This window comes from Pelobates fuscus, chromosome 6 (genome assembly GCF_036172605.1).
Source record: "Pelobates fuscus isolate aPelFus1 chromosome 6, aPelFus1.pri, whole genome shotgun sequence".
Lineage (NCBI taxonomy): Eukaryota > Metazoa > Chordata > Amphibia > Anura > Pelobatidae > Pelobates > Pelobates fuscus.
Window position 1 is genome coordinate 114,127,241 of NC_086322.1, and position 27,108 is coordinate 114,154,348.

Here is a 27,108-nt window from a genome sequence, read left to right on the forward strand (position 1 = left end):
AGTTTTAAATATATATATATATTTTTTATATATATATATTTTTATCTATTTGTATTTATTTGATATCTGAAACCTTTTTCCTCGGAGCGTATTCTGCTCCACTTTCAGAGATTCCGTTTCCTTTCCCCTGGGAGAAGAAGTGGAACGCTTTTTTGCCTCCCATTTCTCTTTGTGTTTCCGGTCCGGGAGGATTTGTTACACTGCTGCGTTCTGCTTCATTTTTGCTTCCGCCTTCCGGTGAGCGTGGAACGCATATGCGTTTCAAACACGGACTAAATGGGACTTCCGGTAATACGAGAATGAGGCTTGGAACGCACACGCTGTTTTAAAACGCGAAAAGTGGATGAAATCCGACGGAGGAGATTGTGTGCAGATGTGTTCAGCTGAAGAAACTATCCGGATTGGCTGATTATGTTTTAAGGCAGGGTATTTAAGTGTATTCATGTATGTATTATGTGTATTCTGTTGCTGCAAGCCCCTGATGAAGTCATTTTGACGAAACGCGTAGGGCGGCAGGCTTTATTTTATATCAATTTTTTTACTGTGGATTTCTTCATCTCTTTTGTCTCCATACTTTTTTTTACATTCTGATGGCGAATTTTTGCTTTGGTGGAAGACATTGAGTCTGATTTGAAGAGCCTTTTAACTTCTGTTACATTGTAAGTGTATCCAATAAAGCCACATTTTAATACTATACAGTTATACACTATGGTCTGCCTTTCTGTTTTATTTTAAGCCTCCATCTCTCCACTGAGAAGAGAAGAAGCATCTTAAAGAAGACCGTTTATACCCTGCCTCTTTACACCTTTTGTTTGTGAGTGCATTTTAGTCTTTTAGTGTTATGTGTTTTTATTTTTTTGTCTGCACTATTTGGTCTCCCTTTGTATTATTTTAGGTTGTGCTTTTTAGTGTTTTACATTTTCGATATTTGAAGACATTGAGGAGTCTTCGCACTTCCTAATTGGGGTATTTATACATTTTATATTTTTCCCCTGTTTGATAGCCACGAGTGTTGTTTTGCATTGTCTTTGCAAAATCATTTTTTGTTTGTATATTGCATAGTTTGTTGTCTATAACAATTCCCAAGTCCTTTTCGTGTGTTGTTATTCCTAATTCGCTTCCATTAAGGGTATACGTTGCTTGTGCATTCTTTACGCCGAAGTGCATAACTTTGCATTTTTCAACATTAAATTTCATCTGCCATTTGAGTGCCCAGTCCCCCAGTATATCTAATTCCATCTGCAGCAAAGTAGTATCTTGCTCACATTGTATCATTTTACAGAGTTTTGTGTCATCTGCAAACACTGAAACATGACTTTCAATGCTGTCTTCAAGATCATTTATAAACATTTATAAACATGTTAAATAGAAGGGGTCCCAGAACAAAGCCCCGAGGGACACCACTTGCCACTTCTGTCCAGCTTGAAAATGTACCATTAATAACAACTCTTTGTACTCTATTTTTAAGCCAATGTTCTACCCAAGAACAAGCATTTTCATCGAGACCAATTTCCTTGAGTTTGAACAGTAATCTATTGTGTGGAACTGTATCAAATGCCGTGGCAAAATTCAAATAGATCACATCCACTACAACACCCTGATCTATACTTCTACTTACTTTTTCGTAGAACGCAATCAAGTTAGTTTCACATGACCTGTGCTTCATAAAACCATGGTGATTTTTGCTGATAACCATGTTCTTCTCAAGGAATTCTTGAATATTATCCCTTAATAACCTTTCAATTATTTTCCCAGCCACAGAAGTTAAGCTCACAGGTCTATAATTTCCAGGCAAGGATTTTGAACTCTTTTTTAATATAGGAACCACATCTGCCATCTAACAGCTTAAATATCTAGATATATTAGCTTAAGTATACATCACGATTAAAGAAGCTTGGATGTCACTCCGCTTCATGACTGGGGGAACTCAGGCAGTCAGACTTGGAAGGACCCTCTCTAATGGGAACAGCAAAGACCAGCAACATGCGTCCGTATTACAATTAATATTAATACTACAGGTACATAATCACTAGTTACACCTTAGTGTGAAATACATAAACTCGTCTTTATATCGCTTGACTGCAGGAAGCAAATACAAAGCAATTTGCAGTGTAAAGAAATTGTTGTTTTTTTAGCGAGAAATTTTCTTGGATAAATGCCTATTTTAGAGTGTTTCCATATTCATCCTAAAAAGTTCAATATTTAGTGGAAAAAAAACAATAAAAAAACACGTTATGACAGATTTACTATGTCATGAATTTTAAGCTTAAATTGTAGTATTATTTTCTCCTATTGAAATATGTCAAAGCAGCCTATTTTAAAAAAAAAAATGTCAGTTCTTAAATATTTCATGTGCTTTTATTCATCAGCATGTCTCATACTTACATGTTTAGAAGTTTTATTAGCCATGCTGTGTTTTTATTAAAACGTCCTATATCCCAGCACAGCATGGTGATTTTATTGAATTTTAGCGTTTCAGAATTTTATTTAAATTAAAATACCAAAAGCAGTTGGATATGCAACACGGGATTCATATTAATTCAATTTTAAGCATTCTGTCTAGAGGTTGTCTTGGAGTTCCAATATAATACAAACTAAATAAATATATAAAATAAAAAATATCAACATATGGCTTGCTAACATACTTTAATGTTAAATCTCCCTGAGAGCCTTTGTACTTTTCATGACATTTTCACTTTGCAAAACTGTTGCAGTAATTCTTGAACATAGTAACCAATCATTAATAATTCCCCTGCGGCTAGGCATCTAACACATTTTGCAAGTCACTGTGTTAATTTGTCCCTCAATTTTGAAATCGTAGTTGTTTTTTACATTTCATATTGAAAGCAACAGGTCTCCTATTGGAAAAACTGTTTATTTTCTAGAAGGATTTTCAAGATTGTAAAATAATGCATTTCTGTGATTATTCTAAAATATTCCAAGTGCTATTAATCATGAGTTATGTTTACGTGCCCCTACATTAAACAAATATGTATTTGTGACATGTGAAATGTAACATTAATTGTACCACTTTAACTTGTAAATGGGTGCCTCCATCTTATCTCTTGTCTATCATTGCTCTAGCTCTAGAATGCCTGGTAGCCAGCATTGAAAAACATACAGAGAAGAAGAGAAATAAGACAATGTTTCTCTTTGTTCTCTTCATTTGCAAAGTTTGTCTCTGTATGCCTTTTTGTGCTTGTGTGTCTGCTTGTGTCTGTTCATACTTTTCTTTTTCTGTCTCTGTGCTTGTATGTTCTGATCTGTGCCTGTGTGTCAACATGTGTGTGTCTGTGTATGCTTGTCTTTCTATGTATATTTGTCTGTGCGTGTGTGAGCCATTGTGTTTCAGTAAGTAACTGTAACTGTAACAAGTGTGAAGTTTTTATGGAGGGGCCAGGGTGGGCCTTTAGGATTGTAATCAGCAAATTATTTTTGGACACATGTCTCAGGTATTTTTTTACCGTAGCATTGCTGCTGCTTCTAGCTTAACCTAAAGACTGTGATGTAGCGTTGGTGGATCTATATAGGAATAAACAATGGTGAATGAAGAGCAAACTGAGGTGCAGAAACAAGAACATACCTAAGAACTCCTGAAACCAATCAAAGGATAATATAATATTGGGCTGAGAAAAATGTAGATTTCCAGATGAAGTAAAACATCAACTTCCATGATGCTTTGTCAGTTTTTAGAGTCTCAAAGCATCTAGGGAGTTGCAGTTCTACAATATCTGGGGATATACCTTTTGTCCATCCTTGATGCTTAACAAGACACCAGTTCAGCAAACTAAATAATAGGATGATAAGTTATTTGTATTGGACCTGCTTTAGAGTTATTGTCTCAAAAAGAAACATTGAATATCATTTTTATACAAGTTTGTAAATCATATGCTTGAATAACAGGTAATTATTACATGACATACAGCGCAGGTCACACAGGTTCCCTTATTTAATGGTTTTCAGGTACATTAGTTAATAAAGAAAGATAAGGAAAGAGAGAAGCATGAGACCGGTAGGTCTCAAAATCAACAACATTGACATAAGGAAACGGTGTATAACATAAGACTCGCAGGAGAGAAAAACATGGGTAGCACTGATAGTTTAAAGAATTACAATCCCGTCTCCCCCCCTAAACCCAGCACACATTGCACAGGGTTGTCAGCATTTGGGGATAAGCTCCTTCTCAGGGTGAAACCCAGGGACTGCTCAGACATTTGTCTTTCTCATTAGGTCAAGTCCTACCTCTCTAAATTAGTAGGTTTTGTAAGTGTTTAGTTACTACATGTATTCATTTTGGGGAAGTCTGCCCCATGTGGGGTATTGCTCTTAGTGTGAGTGTGGCGCCAAGGGGAGGTGGAGGGGTAGGAAGAGGGGGAAAAAAGGGGAAGAAATAAAAGGGGAGTGGTTATATATTTTGCCCCCCAGGCCCACCCATCCCAGTTCACCCCTCATGACTTTTTCGTTATCTCTAGTCTGGCTTCGAAATCTGCACTGGAAGTGGTCTGCAACCAGTGTGACCAGATTTCAAAGTAGGATTGTATGGAGTCCGCTGTACTTGTAGTTCCTCAATAGTGAGGAGTTTAGATGCTGTCTCTTGGATCCTGCTAAAGTCAGAACAGTGGTGGGTTAGGTAGCAGATTTGTTTTACCATTCTTTATCATTAAAAAATCTGCCTAAAGTGATTTGCCATTTTCCCAAAAATCTTCGGGTTTCACTAGAGGTTTGAAACTGCAGCAAAAAGTATACATATGAAATTCTGTGTGGTAAAAGGTCTGCTTTCCAAGGAGTTCCCTCAAGAGCACTTGTCCTCAGGGGAATGTTTGAATGTAGTTTTGTAATTGTCTTTAAATGAATTTCTGCATGAATGAGGGGACCCTTCTGTCTATTAGGTGTCATACCTTGGTATGCCACGTGGCACATGTGGCTTCCAGGGGGTGTTGCGTGGCAGACACAAAGTCTCTTGTCCCATGCTGTCTTGGCTACAGTGAACACCGTGCGGTGTTCTGTTGCTTCTCATGCAGAGCATCCCCTGCATGATCTGTCTTCTGGCAAGGCTTCCAGTTCAAAACTCTAGCGAAGCGGGTTGGCCCAAGTCTCTGCCATATTAATGTTAAGCATATGTGATTTAGAAAAATTAAATCTTACAAAATTCTCCAAAATCTTAAAAGGGAGATCTCTGGGTTTGAGCATTGAAACATTATACAAGTTAGGTCAGCTATCAATGTCATCCTTTCTAAATCTACTTTTATGGTCGACAAATGTTATTGTGTTGCTACAAATAAATAAATATTGCACTGTCTTCTAAAGGTCAATGTATCATTTAAATATTTCTTATTTAAGTATATACATCCCTACTTAACTCTACATCCATATCTTCTCTCTTTTACAATACATAATTTGTATTCTCTCTTTAGTACTTTGCCACTGATTCCCCCATTATGAGAAAACAAACCACGATTTATTGTGTCTGAAAAGGCATTTTATTCTGCAATCACTTTTATTAATCTGCTCCAATATCTCAACCCCGTCCCTAACCCTAATTCCCCTCTGCCCAAGTGCCTCTCATTTAAACTCATCTAAACTCTTACCTCCTTTCTTTCATTCCACACTTCCCATGTAAGCTCTTATTTCTCATGATACTTCATATTCTTCTAATCTAGCCTATTCCCTCCTATAGCATTCATAATACTCATGTATGTTAAATAAGATAATAATATAGTAATAATTAGTAATATAATAACAGTCAGCTCATAATAAGAGTAATTATTACATAAACTCCATCAGGACCAAGGCTAGGCAAATCTATTAACATTACTCTGACAATCCTTAGCTGTTATTCATCCTAAAAGGATTAAAACGTGTATTTTAATGACTTCTCTCAGCAATATTGATATTTACATTAGATAGATACCTTGTGCAAAAGGTTTAGTAATTTACCGGCATTCCTGGGCATACTGTATAGGAGCTAAAATAATGTCATATTGATAGATTGCAGAATATCTATAGGAAAGGGATCTTTGTGCACATAGTCAATCAACCTTGTCTTGTATGCCATTCTTTGATTTTTCTACTGAGACTTTTTAATCCTTCCTGATTTTGGATAGTTGTACAGCTGTCAAATTTGGGTTCTCCTGTTGAACTTAGCATCATTTTGCTCCTACATTAATATCCTTGACATATAGATTTTGGAAGTGATAAATTGAAGCTGTCACAAAACTGTGTTGGGAACAGGACTGTAGAGCATGAAAAATGATGAATTCACTGAGCTCATGGAATTGCTAAAAAAAAAAAAAAAAAAAGTTAAGAATCTAAAAATATATTGGTAGACATTTATTTCAGTTGCATTGTTGGTTACGGTACCTGGATTCGTATTCACCAATATCAGATGCAAATATTTTGTATATGGCATTACCAAACTACGTCCAACTTGTTTTTCTATTTTTCTACTTTTTTTTTTTGCAAGATGATCATGTATTATGGTTTAAGCTAGGAAGTAGTTATGCTGATGACAGCAGGTAACTTTGTGACAGTCAGATGTCAATTAGGTGCAGTTGCACCACTTGACATGAATTGGGAATAAATATCTCTTTCATTCCCTCATTAGTACAAGAAGACCTCTGAAACATATTCTTCTTGTGGTTAGAACGTTGCATGTTACTAGGTAGTCGATGGTCCAGACTTTGAGAATTTTAAGTCTCACATTATTAAATGCTTTGTAGGAAAAGTGGCTATACTTCAGTCATATACAAATTAATACCTACACTACTATTTTTTGTTTATTAAGTTAGTATAGCATTTATTTAAAAAAAATAGGGGATATTTAACTGACACATCAATGTAGAATATAGCAACTGTGGTGCATCACTGTGGTATCACCGCTAAGGATTCACTTGTTATAGGTCCTTCAAGTGTAATTAGTGTTAATAGCTAGCATAGATTTCCCTCCATACATTAGCCAAGACTTAATGTTGGGAGTAGATAGGATTTTATTCAGTACAGCACAGTCATTTATACATGGACCCCCAGCATGGGGACCCTATTCAATAGCAAATAATTCCTGGTGCCTCTGTGTTTGGGAGATAATGGAGTTGCTGCTCGCTAAACTAATTATCTCCCGAATACAGAGAGCACAACCCAAAAACATAATAAAATCAACAGGAACCCCAACAGATGATATATCCCTGGATAGATCTGATCCAAGCGCCCATGTTGGCAAACTAGCCCCTGAACCCATTAAGAATTTACAAATCGGGGGCGGGGCCTGACCGCCGAGCTGAGCGGACGCCTGAAGACACAGCTCCTGCTCTCACAGGCGAATAAAGCGACACAATCGCCAAACTAAAGCGACTACACAACTTACAAAGGTCACTAAGCTACTGGTGACACCCGGGCGAACCAACAGCACCAAACATGCCAAAATTGCAGCGAGATTCGCCCGAGTACCATATGCGGCCTACAAGCATGACCGGCGCGGAGGAGGCGGCCGCTCCTCCGACGCCGGCCACGACTGGACTCTTGAGAATGGGCCCTCGTTCTCTCCCCTTTGAACCGGTGGGGGTCATCCCAGTCCCAGGAGAACACTCACGCAACTCTCACGCTCAAAACAGACGGGAGCTTGTTGCACCAAAGATGACGGGGTTCGCCTACAGGGTTCGCCTACCCAAACGCTGAACACACTCACGCAGCTGGATGCTATCTTTGCAGCCTTCTGGCTCCGTATCGAGCAGAGACAGCGGGGTCCCCCACGAGACTCACAATCTGCCACACCTGCGGTGCCAAAACCACCTCTGACTACGCGGCCCCAGAGTCCCCTGTATCGCCCACGGCGTCGAAACTCAACACACGACACGCCACAACAACAATGGCGCTGGAGGCACCCACGCCGGAGCACAAAAGCCGGAGTCAAGCACGGCACATCAATATACCTTAGGCAGAGGCAGAAGAGGGAGAAGAAGAGAGCGACGCACCCACATCCAGGTGCCTACTCGCCCCAGCAGCTAAAACAAAGCCCACGGCAAAGGATCAACATACTAGCAGCACCAAAGGCCTCAAAATGGCGACGTGGGGGAACACATCCACTGCCCCAACGACAGGCAACCCGGGCACCTGGAATCGCAACAGAGCATGGGAGCACCCCAACCAAGAACGCAATGCAAAGGGTCCGCATGATGCTGACATTTCCCCAGCTGGGTATAGGCTGAGGGGGAACTCGGCGACAGGGAAGGCCCAGCAGACCTTGCTTGCATCCCTCCCTCACCATTAAGGACGCATCCCAGTTCCTTTTGCAGCCTCCACAACTTGATCTCCACAAGACCCAGCACAGGCCTGTGTACCCCTTTATGCCTGACACTTTTCTTCTCCTGCTATTACTATGCTAGTTATCTGCTATGTACATACAGATCATCTTCTAACCTAGCTTGTTTCACACTATGACTTTTATTATGTTTTATGTGATAAGATATGCCACTAAACATATAGTTGCTTTATGATTCTGTCAAGCATGACATATTAAGTCACCAACAGTGTACTGCACCTCCAAGTATACACTGAGAAACATCCTGCACTTACTGCTAATCTTAAACAATAAGAGGCACATCATAACGTACACCCTTTAACTTCAATGATCCCACGCAGACCACACACAGGCAAACAAAGTCTTACTTAATGTACCTGTATGGCTGATGCCCTCTGTTGTACCATCCACCAGGGCTACTAATTTACGTACGATATCTACTACGTTTATGTTTTTCAGCCACATTATTTTAATCTACTCAGGTCGCCTATATCTAAAATGACTGCCTGGTTTACTCGTAATTACTATGCTATGTTTAACTGCTTAACTAGCTACAATACCTTAAATAAAAATTCGTGCTAACCCCTCAAATGATGCAAAGTAATGTCTTTAACAGTTTTCAATGCTACTCAACATGTATCATTAAATGTACTGCAACCCTCGCATTCGCTGTTGTGGCGATGCAGGATCCACTGTAATTTTATGCACAAGCAAAAATAAAGAATTAAAAAAAAAAAAAAAAAAGAATTGACAAATCGCCACCAGGGTAAAGTTTTGACTGGACGCTAACAGAGTCCATGCCCAAAAGAATTCCAGGATAAATGGGGCTTTGGGCAGTCAATGTTGGGAGTCCCGGTGGATAAATAGGGGGCTTTCAGGGAGTGATTTTTCCACATAGTTCAGGGCATCTTCCCTCCAAAAAGTGCTCTTCTAGCTGTTTGGGAATTGGGGAAAAACAAGGGGGCAGAGGGGAGAAAGTTGACCGGGAGATGGGGCTAGTCGTGGTCAGATCAGAGTTCCAGAGGAGTTGTGGATAAGTCCCGCTATAGTCATTGTGGTTTTCTGGACTCCGGTTAAGGCCAGAGGTAGGGGCGCTCCTGGTGGGTGGCAGTGAGACTAGTCATTTGGGGGAAACAAAGGAAAACAACTTGGATGCGAACAGTGACTAGGTGATTTCTCACAGAAACAATTTCATGCAGAGATTTCTTTTAAACGTACCAAAAAAAAAAGTTTATATTAAAACTATTTAAAAAAATGTATTTTACCCTATACAAATTTAGAGATTATATGATTTCTTATAACTTGTAATATTTTAGGCTTAAAACCTTCACACCTTCCTAAAATATTTTTCATAATGTAAAATATGTCAAATAATGTTTGTATGTGCACATGGTAAGTACAGTTACACCAAAGACATACAGTAAGCACAGTTACACCAATAATTTGTTGTGGACATTTGCTGTTTTCAGTAAAAGTGAAAAGCTGCTGAAAAGTGTGGAAGGTGAGACGGGTCCCATTTACAGTTCATGTACTGAGAGCAGAGGCCTGAAAACCAAATTATTTTATCTGTGAAAGACTGTAGACTACTGATTCAGAAAGCAAGTTAAGGGCTAACATTTTATTTGTGTTTCGCAATGGCAAACAAAAGTAAAAAATAAAATAAAATACACACATTGCTGCAAAGTTAAATTAGGTTTATGTTATAATTTCAGACTCTCTTATGGTCCTGCCTGTGTGCTCGTTTGGTGTATTGCTGTGAATTGGAAACTGCACACGCGCAGATGGATTTAAAAATAGTTTTTTCAAGGACCATATCAGAACCGCTGACAGGAACTCTGTTTTGTGGAAGTCTGCTATTTAAAGTTTAAATTGTCAACTTTTATGGATACTGGAAAATATGCAGAGCGTTACGAGTAGGATAGCTGCTACATTTCGCTACTTTTTTTTTGTTTTTTTTTTACAGATTCTGCTCCATTCCAACGATCATACATATTATAGCAATTGTTCAAACTTGAACAATTTACTGTATTTTCACTCTCTATTCAATCAAACCTATTTCAGTAAGCAAAATAAAAAAAATCTTGACACCTCTGCAATGTTATGTTTTCAAGTACATCCAATAGTGTCAGACTGCCTAATACATTTATATTCAGTTGAGAGTAAAAACAAATTCCTCGAATAGACCAATAGCTCACCTAGAACATAATTTGCACATTCTTCTAAATATATGCAGTTCAGCTGGAGGTGTGATGCCTGAAAACTTTCATTTTGAAATCTGTGCTCAGTGAAACATGCATTCTATTCGTACACCTAGGACAACCACAGCCTCCCGAGATAAGCTATTACAAGAACTACTCAAAACAATGCGATGAGACTCTATGAATTATTTACACCTGGATCCATTGACTTTAGATGGTTTATTCACTAAGCAGTAAGTTAGGGTGAGCTAGTTGACCATTTTCAGAAATTGACATTTTTTTTTCACAACTCGTCTCTTCGGTTAATAATATGTTGCTCTCGTGAGCCAATAGTGTCTGACTCGGTACAGCTCACTGTTTAGTAAATAAATACCTAAACCTTTAAGGTTTGAATAGAAGAAATGCAATACTACAATCTTTAAAAACACTGAATTTATTTGTTAACAACCTCAGCCTGTGGATTTCATTATTAATGCAGAATTATTCAATATTATACGTACTCTTGCAATATATAGTGTAGTTTAGATACAAATTAAGCAGGATGTCTTTTTACATGAGAATGAACAGTTGTCAGAATGAACTATAATATGAGAGAAACAAAGGAAAATACTTTATTCTTCTGTGGTTCTACATTTGCTTGTCCTATGTTTTATCCATTCAGAATCAATGACCCATTCTGTTTTCTGCATATACCATTCTGATTGTTATTTAGCTGTGGATTGAAATACACACTTTCCATGCATAGTGGATAACATTCTATGAATAAAAAATGGATCCCAGGAGAGCAAAGCTTCCCAGACAGTCATGTTCCCTGCTGTTTGGCACTTTTAATTTATCGCCTTTCTATGCCAAATTAAACTTTTGATAGCACTGACTGTCATACAGCGAAAATCATAGACGCTTGTTCGGAAAGCGGAAGTTAGTTTTGTATGGAGTGTTATGACATAAAGTGCACATAAAAATACATTTTCTTAAAAACAAAATTATTCATTAATTCATGGAATAGCGTTGTTGCATATGATATATTTAATCATGTTCGAGTTAAAAAAACACACACACAATAAAACCAAGTGTTATGAAAATAGCCACTAGGTGGCAGAGTTGGAACAAAAACGCTAAACAAAATATATATGCTTATAAATAAATAGCATGTCCTCTGTTAGTCACTCTGTAGGTAATGTCAATCATTACAGTAACCAAGATCACATTTCCCTGTGTCATTCTCTCAGAAAATTTCAAGGACCCTCATTTATTTCTTTAAAATTAGTATAGAAATTGGTATACTGTATAAAATATACTGTATTATTTGGGACTTGCTCTGGTTAAACATGCATTTATTAACTTTGCGTTGACATTGTACATAACTTACATTTGCAAACCAAAGCTTCTTTATTTTTTTGTCCTTACGTGCGATGTTCTTATATGATACATTGACTTGAAAGAACATTCAGACTCCTGACAAATAATATTATATCAATGAAATACAAATTGTTTGCACCAGCCGAGAGCTGACCGTTATTTTTAACACATTATATAAATAATATATTAAAACATACATAAAATAAACTGCAAAACGTAAAGCTCGGATTTGTTTCTTCTTTATTGTAGCAATGATTTGATAAAGTAGTGAGACTTAGCAATAAGTGTTCACATTTTAGAAGAATTCACTTTTTAGTATCTGACTTGTGCTTTAACCCCTTAAGGACAGACGACGGATATATTCCGTCATGATTCCTTTTTATTCCAGAAGTTGTGTCATTAAGGGGTTAATACATTGTTTATAGTGTTATGGAATTGAAACGTCTGTTTTTTTTTGTTTTTGTTTTTTTTGCAGGTATGTTGTTTTTGCTATCAAGGTTTGCCACCGAGCTTTAACGAGTGATACTTTCTTGCAGTTCTCTGGGATTTAAGCACATTCAAACTGTAACTGTTCTGTCCATAGAGCATTTTATGTCTTGTGCTGATACCTGAGATTTGTTTTCAAGTTCAGCAAGTATATATTTTAACTGTTAGAGGTAGCATTGGGTGCTTTTATTTGAGCTGTCTACACAACTGTAGTGATTGTGTTATGTTTAATCTTCTGTACAGGTATAATCTTTATGCACTATAATTTTAATATGCATTATTTTGGTTAAAATTAAATACTTTTACTACATTTAATTTTTTGGTGCTTTCTGTTTATTTTGGTTTATTTAAGATTAAAATAATAAAAACAAAATCTTATTTGCATAAAAATAAACACATCCATTTTTTTCTTGCTGTTTAGACATATTATACCAAATCCATACTGCTCTTGCTTTCAAGAGTCTAGATGCATGAAAATTTCTTAAAGCGGCTCAATTACCTTGTGGCGTCTTTGCAGGTAACGTAATGTTTTACTACACAAATGGAGAACTTAATAAAGGAATATTTATGATGAACAAAAATAGTCACAGTGCATAGGGGCTGACTGACAACCTTTTGCCCAGGGTCAAATACAACCCATATTCATATGGTGCGGAAATTCTAAAAAAAAATAAGAATAAAAAACCTGGGAAAGAAATTAATAAGTCACATTTTAATCACATTTTTCTCTGGTGACTTGCCCAGACAGCAGTATTAATTTCCAATATATATAAAAAACAAATATTTACAGGGGATTTGGTTCTTTTTACAATTAAATTAGCCTTTCATTTTGATATAATCTATTATACCAGCCTGTGGCAGAACTCAAATACAGAGGACCGTGGCGCAAGATAACTTTTTTGGCTTCCATTTTAGTGCCAGGGATGGTCAAACTCTAGATACTTAACTGTCCTACAACTCCCATGATTCTTTGAAGCTGGCGATCTACCCATTTTTGCAAGACGGTATTTGTGACCAGTGCCTGTGTGTTTTAATGTAAACGTGTTTTTGTATGGAGCATGTATGTGTGAATTAAGGGGTGCATTTGTGTGTAGTGTTGTCTGAATGGACTGGTGAATTTGTATATACTGTTGCCATTTGAATGCCGTGGTGTATTAGTGTGTTTTATTGGCATTTAATTGCAGTTGCGTATTTCTGTGTAGTGTGTACATTTCAATGTAGTGATATGTTTGTAGTCATAGCATTTGAATGAAGGGCTGTGCTTGTATCTAGGGTTTATTCTTGAATGCAGGGGCATATATGTGTGCAGTGTTGGTGTTTGAATGCAGGGAGGAATTATTATGCATTGCTGTTTTTTTTCTAACACATGGGTGTATTTTTGTGCAATTCTGGCTTTGGAATGCAAGGTTGTATTTGAATGCAGTGTTGATGTTTGAATGCAGGGGTGTATTTGTGTGCAGTGTTCTAGTTTAAAAGCATATATGTTTCAATGCAAGGGTGCATTTGGGTTCTGTTTTGGCATTTGAATGCTGAAATGTGTGGACTAGCACATAGATAGGCACACTGACAAAGATGTGTGCACACACTCTGATACACATGCACACTGAAACACACACAAATACACACACACTGACAAAGTTATGCACACACTCAGATGCACAAAGGTACAAATACACACATGCACACACTAAGATGAACACAGACACAGAGGTACACATACACACTGACAAAACACATATATGCACACACAATCAGATACACACAGACACATACAGAGTGACACAAAGATACATATACAAACCGGCTAACACACACCCATAAGTAACAATTCACATATTTTAGTCACCCTCCTGTTTACTTTCCTTCAGGGTGCAGGACAATGGCTTTCCTGGGGTCCAGCAGGAGCTGTCTAGCTAAGGCTGATGAAAGTCTGTGACAAATCTCCTCTCTATCCCTACTCTGTGTGCATCACCCCATTTGTCTCTGTGCAGACTGGGAATAAGTGACCTTAACTTACTTCCTCGCAGCAATACACAGATTGGAGTATTGATATTACAGGGGCCTAGTCTGGTACACTATTAAAGGGCCATGGGTTACAACTGAGCCCCTGATGAAACAGCTCTACCACTTAGCCACCTGATAAGCCTCTGCACTGCCATCATGCCCACACAGCCACCACCAAAGTGCACACATGCAGTACTGCTTTTATTGTGCCGTACCGTGTGTGCGATTTGGTTGGGGCAGTGCCCAGCCTGGTTGGCATTTGCCCCTCTACACCCTGGTCCAACCCTGGCACTGTCTGCAGTGCACACATAGATGATACATTATTTACACCAACAAACAGTTAAAAATAAAAAGAGAAAAAAACAGAATATCCTAATTGCTCAATTTCCTAGTACACTAGTGGTATCTTCTATTTTAAGTCAGTATCGGCACGGAAAATGGCAACCTGCCCAAATTAGATACCCATGCAAGCACAGGGCTCATTTACATTCCGTGGACTTTACACCCTTTGTCCCATCTCAAGTTTTCAAGCTGGCCCTGGTGCAGGGTAGGCTGGCTGTAGGTTCCGGGTTGATTACACCTCCCATCTCATCTTTTGGCCGACTAATCTATACAAAAGAGTTTAAAATATAAAAATATTTTTATCTCTTGCTATATATGTGGCACAGACATACTTTTTATATCTGTGGAATTGTCACAATGTATCTATTTATCTATTTCAAGGGCATTGTATATGACCTTTCTGTGAATTAATATAGCAGACTTCCCCATTTCCCCAAATGGCTTAAGTTACACTAGTCATATTTGCACTTCTTTTGTAGGGGGTATATTCCGCATTCTGAATATATATCACAGGAGGCACAATTATTCACCTCTGTATTCTTATTACTGTTATTTTTTAATTTAGACCCTTAGCAGAAAATTCTTCTGACATCTAATGTTAAACTAGCATGTTTAAAAGGTCAGAGGTCTGTTAAGAAAATAAGCAAAAACAAGCAAAATGTGTATAGTCAGAAAGTTTGGTGTGAGTGAACATGAATGTCCTGTGGGTGTACAGTTTCACACCTGGCCACGGACACATCTAGATGCCTGGCCTCCAAAGAAAGATTTTCATTTGCAAACCTGTTCCTGTGATCTGATACATTGCACATTCCTATAAAAGCCTAATTATCCTTGACAATATTGTAATCAGCCATAGCATGTTTCCTGTAACAGGACAGCTAAATTAACCCTTCCAGTGCTGTAATCACCAACACCTTCTCTACTAGGTAACCATTTAACGTAAACAATATGCACATCACATTCATTAACAACATTTCTACAGCTAAGCATTGCATCTTGCTTGCTGTGAATGACACATTCTACCAAGGACTATTTAGTAAGCAAAAAGCAGCAGGTAGGAGGAAATGTGGGTGTCAGGATACTGAAAGGCTTCTCAGCAAGGTACAAGCAACACCCTAAGCAAAGATACAGTAGGAAAAGATATTAAGACATACTACCAGGCCTTAGAGTGGCTGGACTAATGCTAGAGTGAATTAAAGTTACAACAACAACCATAGCTGAGTGTATTTGTTCAGACTTTTTGCTGTAAACATTGTCTTTTTAGAGAAAATGCAGCGTTTACATTACAGCCTAGTGATAACTCCACTGGCCACTCCTCATATGGCTGCCAGAGGTGCTTCCTGGGGCAGTGCTGCAGAGTAAGCAGCACTGCCATTCAGTGTCTCCACCCTCTACATGCACACATTGAACTTTCCTCATAGAGATGCATTGATTCAATTCATCTCTATGAGGAGATGGTGATTGGACAGGGCTGTGTTTGACTTATGCTGGCTCTGCAGCTGTTTTGCCTCCTTGACAGTCTCAGCCAATCCTATGGGGAAGCATCGTGATTGGCCCAGACCACCACTTCTGATAATGTCAGCAGGCAGCAGGAATTTCAGACGCAGACAGGGGCAGAGCCAGCAGCTTCAGATTTGAATACAAGTATGATTTTACTATATTTTTGAAGGCAAGAGGGAGCCATGGGGAGTAGATAGTGGTTTTAACACTATAGGGTTAGGAATACATGTTTGTGTTCCTGACCCTATAGTGTTCCTTTAAGTACTAAATATCAGGAACATAGTATAATACAAAACAAAGTCAGGGGCACAGCCTGGTACACTAGACAAGGACTGGAACACTGGAACAACAAATAAGACTGGGCCTGGTATACAGGATCAAATACACTACAAGGACTATGTACAATTTAAAGTCTGGAATGAGCAGGGTCTGGTACATGAAAGGATGCAAACAGGAAAAAGTAATGACACTTCAGGGTCAGGATACCTAAAAATGGCACAAGTCTGAGGTTTTTAGGGGTTTATATGAGCCTGAGCCCTATGCATTAAAGGGACACTATAGTCACCTGAACAACTTTAGCTTAATGAAGCAGTTTTGGTGTATAGAACATGCCCCATGCAGCCTCACTGCTCAATCCTCTGCCATTTAGGAGTTAAATCCCTTTGTTTATGAACCCTAGTCACACCTCCCTGCATGTGACTTGCACAGCCTTCCATAAACACTTCCTGTAAAGAGAGCCCTATTTAGGCTTTCTTTATTGCAAGTTCTGTTTAATTAAGATTTTCTTATCCCCTGCTATGTTAATAGCTTGCTAGACCCTGCAAGAGCCTCCTGTGTGTGATTAAAGTTCAATTTAGAGATTGAGATACAACTATTTAAGGTAAATTACATCTGTTTGAAAGTGAAACCAGTTTTTTTTTTTTCATGCAGGCTCTGTCAGGGGAGGTGTGGCTAGGGCTGCATAAACAGAAACAAAGTGATTTAACTCCTAAATGACATTGAATTGAGCAGTGAAATTGCAGGGGAATGATCTATACACTAAAGCTGCTTTATTTAGCTAAAGTAATTTAGGTGACTATAGTGTTCCTTTAATTTAGCGTCAGTGATGCATGCTAAGTGCTTCAGACTGGGCACCAAAATAGAAAGATTATGTGACTATGTGATTAGCATAATTTTATATTTACTTTACTAATGCTCCCTAGTAGAGACCATATGGCCAGGTGTTGAGTATCCAACATCAAAATGAGACACTCGATACCCATTTATATGTGAGTACCCAGAGCGCTTAGAACCAGAAATAGTGGGTACATCTATATTGGTAAGTTAATTCATTTACTTGCGAGAACAAGTGGAAAAACTTGAACTTGGCACAGATACATCATTGTTGGCAATATGCCTCTGACTACAGGTCCGTGTATGCTAGAGGCTTATAGGCCAGCTGCATCCATTACCACTTGCCAAACCTACCACACAATATCTGTTTAAACATTTCATTACCTTCCCCACATAAATACGGACAGTAGAAAAAGCTCATATGTGCTCTTCAGCCCCATATTTATTCTGACTTTTAATTGTTACCTCATTACTGATCCTCTCCTCCAAGAAGACACATTCCTTCAGAGGACACAGGAACACGTTTTAGATATCATGTTCTATGAATCAATCAGCTTTATGTGGCAACATATTTACTGTATGTGGCATTATAGTGACATACAGTCATAACATTTACAAAGTGCTGGGATTTTAGCATTATCCTTTCCCTGAATGAATTACGTTCATTCCTTACAAATATCCATACGCAGGACATGCAAGTATTTTAGTCTTATTTTGCCATAACTAATGTATGGATTTTGGTTCTGACAAAGTTACTCAGATGGAGTGATTGTAAAACAAACTATCTACCAATTAGAAATATTGTATATTATGCCACACCGAATATATATAAGAATCAGATGAAGTGAAAGACATTATATGGATCTAATTTTTTATGCTTTGTTGTCCAGTAATTTGTTACATAAATATAAACCTCTTTGAAACCTCTTTGATGTATGTGTGTGTGTTCTGTCCTTGTTGCTCAATGCTAAGTACACTATATATATTCCTTTATACACTGCATGCATTATTTACACATGCAGCTGTGAGTTCTACAGTTTTTCCTTTTTTTCTTCAAAGTGTTCTATTATGAAAAGCAGTTAAACAAGAGCATAATTAACTGAATATGTCCTGGAAACACAGTGGTGAAACTAAAGTAGAGAGAGCCCTGATTAAATATTTTTTTTCTTTTGGCCCCCTATCGCAAGGATGGAAAACAGGTATCTGGTATCAGGTATTCCAACAATGCTTGGCCAGCTGGGAATCTACTATTTGCCCATCTCTGCAGGGTTGTATTTAACATATAGCATTGTTTTTATGTTTGAATGTAAGCATGTATTGTATGGGGAATATGTGTGTGAATGTAAGGGGTGTATTTGCTTGTAGTGTTGTGTTGAGAGTTTTTATGTACTGTTGCCATTTGAAAGCAGTGGTTTACATGTGTGTAGTGTTTGTAGGAATGTGTTTTTTATGCAGTGTTTATATTTGAATTTGTGTGTAGTTTTGGAGTTTGAATGCTGAGATGTATGCACATATACATATACACTGCCACAAACACACACTTATACAAACATCCAAATACACCAATACACATACATGGAGATACACTGGCACACAGATACACACAATGGCACACATACAGATATGCAGACACAGACAAGAAGATACAAAGACAGACAATGACACAGATACACACTAACACACATGCAGATACACACATATAGATACACAGACACACACATACTGACACACATGCAGATACAGACACACAGATACATACAATTACACTCATGAAAATTCTGACACACATACAGATACACAGACAAACATAAATACACAGGGGCACACACTAACACACATATATACCAACACAGATAGATACACTGACACACATACACACAGATACAGACATATATGCACACATACAGACACATACAGGCACAGATACACAAACAGACTAAGATAGATAAACAGACACATACAGACAGGGCCGGACTGGGGATACAAAGCAGCCCTGGAAAAAAAAATCTATGCCAGCCCCATAAGTCATTGCACCATATATTGCCGCATGTAATATGTAAGGCTATGTCTTGCCACCCCAGTTGATTGAGTAATATATATATATATATGTAAAACCACACATATACCACACATATACCACACATATACTCTGAAAGGACCAATATATTATATTAGAAAAAGCGATATATATTATATATATTATATATATATATATATATATATATATATATAATATATATCGCTTTTTCTAATATAATATATTGGTCCTTTCAGAGTAAAACATTTAATTATACAGTAAGCATACTCACATGCAGACACAAACAATCTCACTGACACACACAAGCTCATTGATACACAGCCTCATAGACAAACAATTTCACTAATATACATAAGCTCATTGACATAAAAACAGCTCACTCACTCACTCACTAGCAGGCACACACACACATGCAAGCAAGCAAGCTCACTAGCAGGCGCACACACACACAGCTTAATTTAGTGGTTCTGGTGTCTATAGCCTGTCCCTGCAGGCTTTTGAATGTAAACACTGACTTTTCAGAGAAAAGGCAGTGTTTACATTGCTTCCTAGTAATAGACACTCAGATGGTCATTAGAGGCGCTTCCTGTGTCAGTGCGGATTGGCTGAGATCATCAAGCTTGATGATCTCAGTCATAGAGGCAGAGACCAGCACGACGTGAGTAAAACACTATTTTTAAAAACACACAGACTCCACGACTGACACACACACACACCATGACAGACATACACACACCATGACAGACACACACACACACACCATGACACAGACAGACACACACACACCATGATACAGACACACACCATGATACAGACACACACACACCATGATACAGACACACCATGGCACAGACACGCACACCATGACACACACACACACACAGCATGACACAGACAGACACAGACACACACACACAGCATGACACAGACAGACAGACACACAGCATGACACAGACAGACACACACACAAAGCATGAGACAGACACACACACAAACAGCATGACACAGACACACACACACACAGCATGACACAGACAGACACACACACAGCATGACACAGACAGACACACAGCATGACAGACAGCCACACACACACAAAGCATGACACAGACACACACACAGCATGACACAGACAGACACACACACACACAGCATGACACAGACAGACACACACACACACACACAGACAGACACACACACACACAGCATGACACAGACACACACACACACACACACACAGCATGACACAGACACACACACACACACTGACATACATACTTGTTGCTACCTGTGGGGGTGGGCAGACTGATAGGTGACCTGCGGCCGCAGGGAGAACTTTAATGGCGGCCGCAGGGGAAGCTCTTCTTGTGGCCGCTGGGGGAGCAGGCTGTTCTGTCTCTGCTCCCCCTCCCTCGCGCGCAGCTTTATGAGACCGGGGCCGGAATATGACGTCATATTCCGGCCCCGGTCTCTTTCTAGCGCGCGAGGGAGGGGGAGCAGAGACAGAACAGCCTGCTCCCCCAGCGGCTGCAAGAAGAGCTTCCCCTGTGTCCGCCATTCAAGGGCTCCCTGCGGCCGCAGGTCACCCCGGCCCCAGGTGCCGACGGCCCACCGAGAAATTTCCCGGTATCCCGGTGGGCCAGTCCGGCCCTGCATACAGACACACATACAGACACACAAACACACACAGACACACATACAGACATACATAAATACACACATATAGAAACACAGACACACATACAGAAAAAATGTGCACATTTTAAGCCACCCTCCTGTTTCCTACCTTTTGGGTGCAGGAGGGTGGCTTCCCTGGGGTCCAGATGGCTGGCTCAGGACAGGGCCGCCACCAGGGGCCCCTGACAAAGCACAAGGTCTGGGCCCCCCACACTCTCCCCCCCCCCCCCCCTGCAACGAATGCAGTGTGTATTAGTGTAATGAATGCACGTCTCACAGGAGTTAGAGCGAGGGAAATGCTGTAAAGTACAGTTGCAGTCCACTGGGCCCCCTCTGCAAATACAGGGAGCAGGGGGGGCCCGCGGCTGCACCTATATATAGCGATCATCGCTATATATAGGTGCAGAGAGTAATTGTGGGGCCCTGGACTGCCAAAGCAGTCCTGGCCCCCCAGGACCGCCGGGCCCGTGACAACCGTTATGGTTGTCAACCCTGATGGCGGCCCTGGTTCAGGCTGTTGGGAGTCAATCAATCTCCCACTCTGCTCCCCTCCTCTTGGCAATCCTCCCTTGCAGTTCTGTGTTACCTGTGAGGAAGTGACCGGCTGTCACTTCCTCCCACGGTACCAAGATTATAGGGGCCCTGTTGCGCGATTAAAGGGCCACATTGCTGACCGGGCCCTGAGAACATATTTGCCATCAGGTGGATCTAACTGCATGGGCCACCAGATGGGCTCCATAAGTGTTTGGGACTCGGTGCAATTGCACCGGCTGCACCGGTGGTAGTTATATATAAGTTGGATTTACTGATAATTATAAAGACTAGAGAAAATAATGCATGTCTATAATGAATTCATATACTTTCCCTGTTTATTTACCGTAGAAATAGATATAATGCTGACTTGTATCTGCAACTATCACATTCAGCTCTGTATGTCTTTCTGTAGTACAGATGACGTAAGTATCAAATATGCCCTTCAATAGTCCATTTATTTTTATTATAGTGCTAGCATATACTGCAGAAAAATGCAATTATAGAATGGGAATGTTTGACAATAGGTAATTGACACACAGAAACTATTAAAAAAGATAAGAAGTGAAGAAGGCCTGCTCAAATTAGTTTAAAACACAAGGAACAACATGCCAGAGGGAAGGAGACATTGATGGATATGATGTCTGTGTTAGATTAAACTAGGAAAAGTTGTGAATGGAAGAATCAGAGAGGTAAGGTTAAGTGAATGAAATAGGCATGGAGTTAAAGGAAATGAGGAGGGCAATTGTAATACGAGGAGTCATCCAGGAAGCTTTCCTAAATAGGTTTGTTTTCCGTAATCTGTTAAAGGACTGGATCACAGGACAGCCAATGTGAGGGAGATGCTTAGAGTCCCCTTATGTAATACACATTATGGAAGTATCTGGTTTGTCAGTAAATAGTCCATTTAAAGGAGGGTAGTACATGTATGGAGGTACCTTGTATGCACTTATGTAGGCTGGTTTGGGATGCACTTAAGTCTTCTTGAGGCTTGACCATCAGTAGGCTTTGCTTCATGATAATTCAAATAAAATATAATTACTGTGTGTTTATGTATCAATCAGTTAATAAGTAATAATAGACTATATAGAGCATTCACCAGCTTAGATAAAAACTACATTCACTACAACTTTTTATCATTTAGTAGCTCTATTAAGACTGCAAGCTGCCTTGGTAATAAGTTAAATGGGAAAAGTGGGTAACTTTTTTTTACATCATTGTAGTTTCTAACACCTGTTGGAAGGACTGCATTTTACATTTGGAATGGAACCTTTTGAATTGTGAAGTATGTCAGGAGTTAATATAGAAAGCAAAACTAATCCTTTTACCCCCTCTATCCAGAATTCACATTCAATCAGAGTATGTCATCATTCCAATGTCCTTGTTCTTGTCTTGTTTGAAAACACAACATGTCCAATCAGCTATTTAATAACTCAGAAAATGTTATTTCATCCTGCTGTGCCAGAGAATTTAATTATCCTCTGTACTATTTACTATAATCTCTAACAAAACGCGCATGCAGTATGATATCCCGTACAGTCTGAATGTCACCCAAACAATGCCTCTCCATTCTTCCATTTTCATTTCCCCATGATATTTTAACGTGTTCTGTCCAGTGCACACTTTGACTTATTTTACTTGTTCTGCTTGTAATTCCACGTCTTGGCAGCATGATAGAAGATTGCAATAATGGCAATTATTGCAGTAAATTCTGCTGTTTCAGCAGCATTCAAAGCAAGTTGTTTTTCTGCAACAATACCTCCGATATAAATAAGAAAACCAAATCTCTCAATATAACTGCTGCTTAACATGCTGTTTATCTATTCAGACATTGTTTTCAATTTACTGAGATGCTATTGTAGAAGGCAACATAACCAATTAACCAGGAACCACTAAAATGGGATGGCAAATGAATATTCTTCAGATGGAAATGTCATTGTGAAGTCTTGACAGCACTCCAAAAATAGTCAGAGGGAATGTAAATGTATTGCTTTTTAACCACTCGAATGGCTGAGTGGTTTGCAAAGCACTGTTTATTATTCGTCTGCTGCTGAAGTGGTTAAACGTTGTTAATGACTGTGACTGCTATGTTGACAAAAATGCAGTTATCTGGCATATTTCAAGAAGACAAATTCAGTATCCACAGGGCACAGGAATCTGGCTGAATTGCTGAGAGCAAGCAATATGATTCACTTTAACAGCAGTGCTTATGGTTTATCAGTTCTGATATCCATTCAGAGACCTGAAAAAAAAGCTCTCGAGCCTCTCAGAAAGTATTGACCTGTAAAAATTCTAGTCGTAATAATAAATAAAGAAATTAGAATGCTGCTGAAACAAAGACAGGGGATATATGCCTTTTGAGGGATGGATTGATGGATGGATGGATTGATAGATAGATAGATAGACAGACAGACAGACAATGGAATAATGATATCACTTACTATATTCAATAGCAAAATCACAGTTTCTATGATCAATACCTTTTTGTAAATCAAGATGGTTTATTGATTTCTTCAATTACTAAGGTGGTATGTACTTATTTTGGTGTTAAAAGCTTTTTTCTAAAAAAATGTCTCCAAGTTAGCATTCAACAGTGAGTTAGTTACAAAGTCAAATGTTTGCTTTGACTCACATAGCTTAATGTTCTACATATATTAAAGTAAAAGCAGGTCCTATTCTGGGGTAAATGCAAAGTACTGCAGAAAAAAAATCGCAGCTTGAGTCCATTATTCTATTTTCCACCAACAGCAATCTAATAAATAATAAATAAATAAAAAAAACTTTAGTATTTCATTTTTCCATAGGCAGTAATAATTTAGCTTAGGTTTGTGCATGTCTTAACAAGACACATTATGCCTGCCTCAGCACATATGGGCTTTTCCATGTCCCATGAGTACCAGTGCATGATCAACGCATCATTGCACATACATTTTTGGTACCGAGGAGCTAAGCGCTAAATGGATCACTTTTTGTAAACACTCTACAAGGCATACTAGGGAACTTAATGTCATTTTTTATCAAAAATAATTGATGCTTAATTAAATTGTACTAACACATGTCTATAATTTGACAATTATTACACAAGATAAATAAGCAGATCTACAATTCTCATTATCTTCAAAAAAGCACAGTTTGATAACACTGAATAAATCTATGGGTTCCATTCACAAAGCAGCGGAGTTACCTAAAATCTGTATCTAATTCTAAGATAGCTTAGTGGTTAGTGTTGCAGATGATCTATGCCAAGATTGCATGTTAAATGTCTGGTAACTCTGCCTTTCATCCTTCTTCATCCTTAATACCAGAGAACTGGAAATAATAAGCTCTATAAGGTGGAAATTAAATATATACTTCCTGGTCAAATACTATAAAATGAGTATATGTATCCTGCTGCTTAGTGCACAAATACATAAAAAAAAAAAAAGTATACATTTATTTATTTATTTATCAGCATTCAACAATTAAAATAGTATATTTTAATAGGAAAAACAATAAAGCTAATAAGGGTTATTCTTTTTATGCATAATTTAAATGTCCAACATTCATTTTATTGAATGCAATATATGTTCCTTGTTTTATCAAAGCTTTGCAGTTCTACTTACCCTTGCCAGACTTGTTCCTGTAGGGACTTTGTAAGGCACATACTTCCTGTAGATGTGACCTACTCTGGAACAAGGCACATCATACATTTCACCGCCACACATCCATACCTAGGTCCAAGAATGCAAATATATTAGAATAATAAAGAGAGTGCATTGTTGCTTTCATTTATTTTTCATTTTATATTAGTAAAATGTACAGTCCTCCTGTGTGCCCCCCCCCACACACACACACACATTCACACAGACATGCGCACACACATGCATGCAAAAAAACGCACACACACACAAACTAATTTGACAAATAATACGAAGAACAGGGTTCTAGTTTAAAGACTTAGCTTAAATACGTATAGACAGTAACTTAAAGGAAATGGGATTAGCCTCAAAGTATGTTTATGTATTGTTTTACATAAAATATTCATAAAGAGTCCAATGCCAGCAGAACATTACTTGCTGCTCTTTAAACCTAACTTCCATAGGGACTGCTGTCACTTGTAAGAAGCTCAGTCTGTGCATGTTGATATCACTGGTATTATTGAAGTTCATATTCTCAGAGAGGCTTTTAAGCTTCTCATATCTCCAGAAGCTAAACCTGTGTGTATAAACAATGGATATCCACTTACAATGCCCCTGGCGTCTAACCAGCCAGAGTAGTGTCTCCCTGGAAATAACAACAGTCTTAGCGAAAGAAAGCAGTATGTGAATTATTATAGTTATTGTTCATTTTTCATTACTATAAATGCCTCAGATTGTTAAATGAACAATATATTATTGATTATATACCACGTATTCCAGGCAATTCATTTTCTTACACCTGCAATATGTTATGGGTATTCACACAAAATCAAAATACTTTCTATAACAGCTAAAAATTGTGTAACATGGAAGAGTTGCGAGTCATTTCGTAGTACAGACATTTGAGGTCAGCTATAATGGATTTTTCTAAATGTAAGTAAAAATAATGATATTGGAAAAAAAAGATCTCCAACTTGCTGGATTTCTTTTACAAATGCTGCTGGTTTATGTTAAATTTTACAATCGTTGGTAATTAACAAGATTATTGTCATCTGGCCAAAAGGGGTAAATACTTGTAGCTACTATCATTACTACGATGGCAATTACATTGACTTGTTTGTCCAGCCATTCTAGTATCGAAGGACGCCTATAAATGTATTGCTTCAGAATGGGCCAGTGGCCATTTGGCCTCTTAAAGATTCAAAAGTGCTACTCTCTAGAGTTTACATCCTGTCATTGCACAAATGTGTGGATGAGTAATGAGGAAGTGAAACGTCACAAGCGGACAGGGTGTGATTGGAGTGCTGTGAAATTCTCTTGGTTTATTCAAGCTGCTTGAAAATTCTTTGACAAAGGACCACACCATAACCATGATAATATGCGGTTGTGGTTATGGTTATTTTAATGACCCTGTCAAAATAAAATAAATATTCCTTAGGCACCAGAATCACTACTGCGTACTGTAGTGGTTCTTGGACAAATAGAGCATCCATGCCACCGCAGTAGTGTAAACACGACCTTTACTTACTTACACTTTAGAAAAAGTGTGTACATTGCTGCCTTATGCCACCTCTGGTGGCTAACACTAGGACAGCAACTGGAGGTGCTTCCTGGATGGGGTCATGCAAAAGTTGTAGGACCAACATTCAGCATCTCCACACTCTACCTGGAGATGCTGAGAACTCTCCATAGAGATGCACTGCATCAATGCCGGTACAGAGCAGTGATTGCCAGGCATGCACAATAGCCTCCCAATGCTTTCCTATTGAGAAACATGTGATTGGCTGAGATCATTAGTATTGAGCAGAGGAGGGGGGGCTGTGGCATAATCCACAGCACCTAATGCTGCCTACTGAGCAGCCAAGCAGAGAAGGAAGTACACAGTGCAAACAGGCATTCGGGAGCAACTTGTGTGTTAAATCATTCAAAAATGGTTCCATGCTTTAAGAT

At 38.7% G+C, this 27,108-nt stretch overlaps 1 protein-coding gene across 1 annotated transcript in view; it reads right to left on the bottom strand.

The window, feature by feature from the left end:
• The window catches only part of GALNTL6 (polypeptide N-acetylgalactosaminyltransferase like 6), a 1,377,865-nt gene that overhangs the window by 81,744 nt on the left and 1,269,013 nt on the right, over positions 1-27,108 (bottom strand). The window contains exon 8 of the mRNA XM_063460019.1: positions 25,144-25,251. Within this exon, the coding sequence (XP_063316089.1) occupies positions 25,144-25,251 (108 nt within the window). The remainder of the gene's footprint in view (positions 1-25,143; positions 25,252-27,108) is intronic.